General features: G+C 53.8%; 1 protein-coding gene across 1 annotated transcript; it reads right to left on the bottom strand.

Annotated features, from left to right (window-relative positions):
- Positions 1–3551: 3551 nt before the first annotated feature.
- On the bottom strand, positions 3552–5840 carry LOC127382885 (T-cell activation Rho GTPase-activating protein-like). The gene is made up of 7 exons (XM_051615035.1): positions 5764–5840; positions 5328–5433; positions 4969–5130; positions 4775–4884; positions 4412–4607; positions 4072–4180; positions 3552–3790 (listed from the first exon to the last, which is right to left on the bottom strand). Exons 1-7 carry the CDS (start codon positions 5838–5840, stop codon positions 3552–3554), a joined length of 999 nt encoding a protein of 332 aa, XP_051470995.1.
- Between the last annotated feature and the right edge of the window lie 1418 nt (positions 5841–7258).

Genomic DNA, 7258 nt, shown 5'->3' with positions numbered 1-7258 from the left:
GCTTTCAGAAAGTAATGAGCTGCTAAAGCTTCAAAGACAAATTCCAATCAATATAAAGGTTAAAAAAAGAAACAACCAACCAACCAAGGAAAAAAGACACAGAAGTCACAAACAAAAATGAAACACTGCATAGTCCCTGTGACAACCTCGTGTGACCTCTGCGTGATTTGAAAACCAGGCTCAGCTCCTCAGTGAAGTTTCACATATAAACCTCACCTTCAACTGGGCAAAGGTTCACATAATCAATAATCTGGATTTCTCCTGGCTCCGTTTTCCTCCTGAACATGGGCTCCCTGACCAGATGACATCTTCATTACACACCACTATATCCCTTCTTGCTGAACAGGTTGTGTTTGTGCCTCATGAGATTCTCCCAAGAGGAGGTGGTCCCCAATTCCAGCCAGCTGGCATTCCAAGGCAGATATGGCTCTAATTTCCATCCAGAGTTTGACTAAAACTCAGGGTGGGCAATAGCTCTGCCTTAGGCCTTCTAAGCTGTGGGGTCACAGGCTTAGCTCCCCAGGCAATCAGCAGCTCCTCTGTGAGCTTATCTGCATGATGCGCTAGCCTTTGGGCACAAAAAAGTCTGCCACAGGGCTAGTCAGGTATGGCACTCCACCTTGGGAACTGCCAGGGTCCTGCATGCCCTCAAAGTGGGGAAAATTAAAAAACGAAGTAAAAATGAATGCAGCTTCATATTTGAAATATTTCATATTGTTGTGGTCAGGTATGTGCTGACCTTACCAGAGCACAGGTGTAAAAAGGAGGAAAGTCTGATCAATTTATGTTAGGTCATGGAACCACATAATTACTGAGTTTAAAAACATATATATATAACAGATTTGTTCAAATAAAGCACCTAATATTTTGCACATGATTTCTCCTGCTCAAAACTTGCAGGCCTATCTTGCACCACTCTTAATCATCTGCAGGTAGTTTGCTTTCCCTAAATTTCAATGGACAGCATGAAAATAGCATTATCAGATTGCTTGACAGAAATCCTCATCATTTATGCAGAGGAAAGCACGATTAATTAATCAGTCTTTACTTAAGCACAGAATTTAAGGACAGAACAGGAAGGGAAAGATACAGAGCCACTCCAAAAGAGACTCTGCAAGGAAATGCTATTTTTAATGTAAGAGACTGGCTCGCAGAGCAGCGTTCAAAGTCAGAAGGACTTGAAAACTATTTTCTATTTCTGTAAGCAGAGCAGTCACAGTTAGCAAAGCCGGAGCCCACTGCTGCTTGTGCATCAGCAGCAACCCTGCTTATATAAGCTGCCAAGTGTTAAAATAGACAAAATCACAGTGCACTCAGTTTGTAAACAGGCAGACAATGCCATTGAGCCAGGGACACAAACATGCATGTGCTCCATCTTTTCCCTGTGAGGAGCAGGAGAAGCTGAGCACTGAAGGACCTGAACTCTGCATTCTGAGGTACCTCGAAAGTTGAACCTGAAGCTGCCAGATAAATGTTCCCTGAGATGCATCTGTGCACATCAGGGTGACATCCCATGACAGGTTTGATTAGTCTCAAGCGGTTGCTCTCACCTATACTCCCCCCACCCAGTAACACCATTTTTGTCCTTCCCCTTCTCCCAGCTGCAGCAGAACAGTGGATGCAGACAGTTGCTGCACCACAGCACACCATGCTGGAGGCAAGAACGAGTGTGAGGGCTCTCTTAATCACCTCCTGGGTTAATTGATACTTTTCTGTCTTTTCTCCCTTTGTGTTAAGTGTTGCACCCCTTTTGTTATCTCCCTTGCTGGGGGATGGAGGATGCACCCTGAGCCCTGCTGTTGTTTTCTCTCCCTTTCCTCCAACAGCACAGGTTCTGCCAGGAAGTGTGGGGTGCTGGCACGTGTTCACTGCACAGCATGTCACCTTTTCATATAGAACCACAGAATTGTTTTGGTTGGAAAAGTCTTTAAAGACTTTGGGTCTGAGTGCCCAACAACCAGCGTGCAAGGAGGATGGCTGCAGGGGACAGCAAGCTGCAGGTGATGGAGGCTGCATAAGGACCATGAGCCCTTCCTGGCTACCATGCCCTGCCTCTGGCCCTTGCTCTGACCTCATGGCTCTGCTCTGAGGAGATCCCCAAAGCTCACCAGGACATGGTCCTGGGCAACCTGCTCTAGGGGAGCTTGCACTGAAAAGATGATGCGCCAGATGACCTTCTCGGGTTCCTTCCAACCTCCATCCTCTCGTGTGACTGTGCTCTGGGTCCACTCCTAAAGCACCTCAGCTCAGCCCTGATGCCTGCTGGAATTGATGCTGGGACAAGAAGGGACCATCTCAAACTCCTTATGGAGTATTCCTCATAAAACAACAGCTCCCCACTCCACAATATCCTATGGCAGACACTGTGAGAAGAGAGAAAAGATAATTTTACTGTGGGCAACAAAACAGCAACAACAACTGTAAGGACTCAGGAGTCACAGCAGCTCAGCCCATGACAATGAATTGGCACCTGCAATGACAGAGTCAGAAATCCCTGATCAGGAAGAGGCAGGATTTTGTTCCCCTCTCTTTGGGGAGCACTGTTGACAAGGAATTGTTGGTGGCCCAGAAGAGAGACCAATTGCTGGCGCTGGCTACAGGAAGGCTCTGGAGCCCTGTCCCCCTGGGAATACCCTTGGAGAGCTAGCTGGGCATGTGCAGAGATGCCCAGTGCCCCCATGTCATGCAGCAGGGCTCCATTGGGAGCCCCTGAGCAGCTGCCATGGAGTTCTTTGCAAATCCTGGGCAGCAGCACCATCCCTGGCATTCCCCAGCCAGCGACTTGGACTGACTTAGAGCAGTGTTGGGAGCTGGGAAAGATGAGCAGCAGAGCCTGGAACACACCTGGCCTTCCTGCGCTTCCACACCTTCCTGTATCTTCTCATTGGTCCATCCCCAGCAACGTTTTCTCTTGCTCCTCTTCTTTTCCATGTGCCTTTCATTGTCCTCTCCCCAGGCCTGTTCTCTCTTGCTGTTTCTCCTCTTTTCCTTCTCCTGGGGAGAGCCTGCAGACCTTTCCAGGCCAAAGTGGTATTAGCTAGGGAAAGCCAGGAGCCACTGGACTCAGTTTGGATCCCAACCCAAGTGAGCTCATTTTACCTCTTCTCCTCCAAAAGGCTTGCCATTTCTTCTGGGTGATCCAGGCCATCATCCGCCGTGCGCTTGGGGCTGGTTGAAGGCAAAGCCAGAGGTGCCTACAACAGAAATGTGGGAGTTAGCAGGTGGCAAGAGGTGACCCGGAGTAGGAAGCAACTGCTTGCCAAAGGGCTACCTTAGCTCTCCAGAGGACATAGCTTGGGCTGGTTTGTATCAGCCACATTTCACACACAGCCCCCCAGGCCCCCTCCAAAACATCTTAATGAAGCCCTTACAAAGTAGGACGTGAGCAAAAACCTTCTGAGGTTAAAGCTATGCTCTCCCCTGGCCTTTTGGAGGTGTTTTGTGGGCATTTGGCTGGACTCAGTGCTTGCCTAGTGCAACTGAGTAGCCAACTTGCCAGGGTTCCTCACCATGTATCATATGCAGAGGAATAACCCAAGCACACACCAGCCCTACTGCCAGGCAGAGGCAGAGCAGCTCCTCAGAAACTCCCCTCCTACACCAGACATGCTGTCACCACATCTGGGGACCTGACATATCTCTGCTGTTGCAGGCTCTACCACCTTCTTTGTATCTCTCCCAGCCTCTTGGAGGACACTGAGCAGAGAGCAGGGGGCAGGCAGCAAGGCTTCTGCCTGAAGCTCGGTGTCCACTGTGACTGCAGCGCTGCTTTGCTCCTCCACTTGCTGGTCTAGAAAGCAAAAGCGTGTGCAGCAAAGTCGTGTCTTGGAAGTGAACAACAGCCAAAGCAAAACCCACCCAAAGCCCCCCATCCCTTCTGCTTTCAGCCCTCCTATGCCCTGCTGCAGGCTTCAGCTCACCTGGCAGAGCAAAGCGTTCATGGCCGGAGGGGCAGTGGCCAAAGAGAGGCCACGGGACAAGCAGGACTGAGAGCACCAAGCTCGATGCCCAGCCCGAGGTTTCTGGCATCCCCAGCCCCAGCTGGTGACAACCCTCAGCCCCTCCTCTCACCTCTGCATCTCTCCATGGGGGCTGGCGAGGGCTCGGCTGCCGGGCTGGAAAGGTCCTCCCCAAAGAGTTCCCCGCAGTTCTCAATCAGGAACTCCACCAGCACCTTCACCTGCACCCAGCAAAGCCTTGGTCTCAACCCTGCTGCCTGAAAACGGACCAAGCAGCCTCTCCCACTCCTGACCCTGGCTTCTGCGCAGAGGCCTGAGGCTGTGGGGCTGCTCTTCCAGGCAGCCACCCCACCAGCTCGCATTTGCTCAAGGGAGGGGGCATCCAGAGAGCTCTGAGCAGCCAGGCCAGGACGGGCTGGGAAGGCAGCAGCTGGCTGCTCAGGACTGCAGACCTTTTCGGTCACCTCCAGCAGGGCCTCCAGTGGCAGCAGCTCCTCGTTGGGCGGGCTCAGCAGGTCGGGCCCAACGCAGATGGCCAGGTTGCTGCAGCTCATACGGCTGGTGGCTGCATTGTGGCCAACGTGCTGCAGGAGGGACAGCAGCCGCTTCAGGAGGAGGAGGTTGGCTGCGGGCAACTTCTCGGCCACCCTGAGGGAACAGGAATAACAATGGTCTCGAAGCAGAGGTTGCCCACAGCTGTCCCCCAGACTTGCCTGAGGCAGGTGGGAGCCCATGGCTGTGTTGTGCAGCTTTCCAGCTGCTCTCAGCCAGCGGCCAGGGCTCCTGCTCAGCAGGCAGCTGCTGCTCACACTCACGCTCTCAGCCCTGAGAGCTTCTCCTCCTTGCTGCTCTTCTGCATCGCCTCCATCCAGTCCTCGTAGAGGTTGCTCACGAGGAGCTTGGCGGGGATGCTGCAGAGGAAGTCCTGCAATGCCGAGGGCTCCAGCTGAGCCTCTGAAGACTCTGGGCCAGCCAGGAGCTCCTCCAGCCACAGGTCAGCAGCGCTCACCTTCAAGGTGGCAGCCAGCAGCAGCACAGGCTGGCTCCCAAGGTCGACGTCTGTGCCGCGGTCCAGGGCCTCCCGTAGCTCTCGAAGCGCCGTCCCGCTGGCAGCTCGGCCGAATATGCCCTCCTCCCTCGGTCCTTCCCGCTGTAGGACAGCCAGCAGCTCCTGCGGGAGAGGCAAGAGGACACGGGATGAGCGGAGGAGCTGCCTTCCAGCAGCGGTGGCCAGAGCGCTACCCAGACCTGGCTCCTTGCTGGGGGTGAGGAGCCCAATGCCCCATCCCCGCAGCTCCTGGGGGCATCCACCACCCCTCCGGAGCAGCTGCAGGGAGGGCTGGGGACCCCCTGCCCAGGCTGGCTCACCTGGATGGGCCGGGGCAGCGTGTCCTCCCCGCAGAGGGCTGCCAGGGGCTGCCCAAAGAGCGCCCTGCTGCAGCTGGAGCCCGCCGGTGCCTGGGCAGCGGCCGGGCTGCGCCGCAGAGCCAAGGGCCAGGGCAGCCCCCTCCTGCTGCTGCTGCTGCTCCTCTCTCCTGCTGCAAAGGAAGACAGAGCAAGAGCCCATCAGTGGAGACTGTCAGGCCAGCACTCCTGGAGCCTGCCCGGCCCTGCCTGCAGCGCGGTGCTGAGCGGTGCAGCAGGATGGGCAGGGACACAGCGGCTGGAGCCGTGGCTGCAGCTCCGTGTCTCCGGCTTGGAGGCTCCTGAGAGCCAGCGTGCCACCAGGACAGCCTGGCCCAGCCCTCGCCCTGCCCTCCTCCAAGCTGTGGGCAGCAGCAGAGGCTCCATGTCCCTGCAGAACCATGTCCAGAAGCCACTGCCCAGCACAAGTTCTTCCTCCTCCAGGTGATGTCCTCCCTCCGGCTGCCCAACTGGCATGGCGACACTCAAGGGACAAGTGAGCGCAGCAGCCCAGAGCAAGGCACAGCAGAGGGGAGGGACCACCTCCCTCCACCATTAGCAGTACCTCTTGCCTTAGGCTTCACTGCTGGTTTCTGATATCCAACTGGACTTGGTGCCACCGGTGCTTCCCATCCTCTGGGCCTGGCTGCTCAGCTAGTTCATTCATTCATTTGTCCCTTCTTTCCCCTTCACTGCCCTGCTCCTCAGCCCACATGGTGGTTGTTTTCTTCCAGTCCTCAGGCACATCTCCCTTTTGGAGTGGCCTTGCAAGGCCATCCACCAGTTCCCTCAGCACTCGAGGGTGCACCCCATCAAGGCCATCAGGGACCTGTGTATCTCCACTTTGCTTCAGTGTTCTCACTTTTTATCCTCTGCCACCTGAGCCCACCAGATCCTCTTGCACTAAGGGTACTTCTTTGAATCATAGAATTGTTTCTGTTGGAAGACCTTGAAGATCATCAGGTCCAATCAGCAACCCAACACATTGCCAATTCCACCAGTAAGCTGTGTGGTCCCTAAGCATCACATCTACAAGCCTTGTAAATACCTCCAGGGAGGGTGTCACCACCACTTCCCTGGGCAGCCTGTTCTAGTGCCTGACAGCCCTTTCACTAAAGACATTTCTCCTAATACCCAATCTAATCCTCCCCTAGCACAACATCAGACCATTTCTTCTTGTTCTATCGCCTGTTACTTGGGAGAAGATACCCACACCCATCTGGTTACAATCTCCTTTCAAGTAGTTATAGAGAGCAATAAGGTCTACCCTAAGCCTCTTTTTCTCCAGAGGGAACACTTCCAGTTCCTTCAGCTGCTTCTCATAGGACTTGTGCTCTGGACCCTTTACCATTTTTGTTGCCCATCTTTGGACACACAATATTTCTCACATGGATCCAGGAAGAGCAGTACATTTCTCTGTGTCACAGCACGCATACCACACAGCCAAGCTACGGTTACAGACCCCTGTCTACAGCTATCTGTGTTTCTCTAGGATACTGTTGTGTTTAATCTTAAAATCCACCCCCTCTCCATTTCCCATCCATCTGGAAGACCACTGGCAAGAGTTTTCCTCTGTGTCAGAGAGAAATTTCAGGTTTAGGTTTTGTGATGCTCCTTGCCTCAGAGGAGGTTGTCACGGTCCACTCCTTGGTGGATGCGTGATGGTTCGTTTCAGCTGTGATCCCGAAGTGCAAAAATGAAATGGCAACAAGCCCAGGGAGTTAAGTTATCAATGCACAATGACCTTATTGGTCTTGCCCGTAAAGCAGCTTGCGATAGAAAGGAAGAAAGAATAGGAAAGATGAGGTAAAAAGAGGGGGGAAGAGGATAATAGCTACCACCACAGGTCCAAAGGCGTCCCTATGGTCCCGAATCCAGAAGGCATTCCACTTCTT

The sequence above is a fragment of the Apus apus genome, chromosome 3 (assembly GCF_020740795.1).
Source record: "Apus apus isolate bApuApu2 chromosome 3, bApuApu2.pri.cur, whole genome shotgun sequence".
Taxonomy (NCBI): Eukaryota; Metazoa; Chordata; class Aves; order Apodiformes; family Apodidae; genus Apus; species Apus apus.
This window is presented reverse-complemented; position numbering and strand designations above follow the sequence as displayed.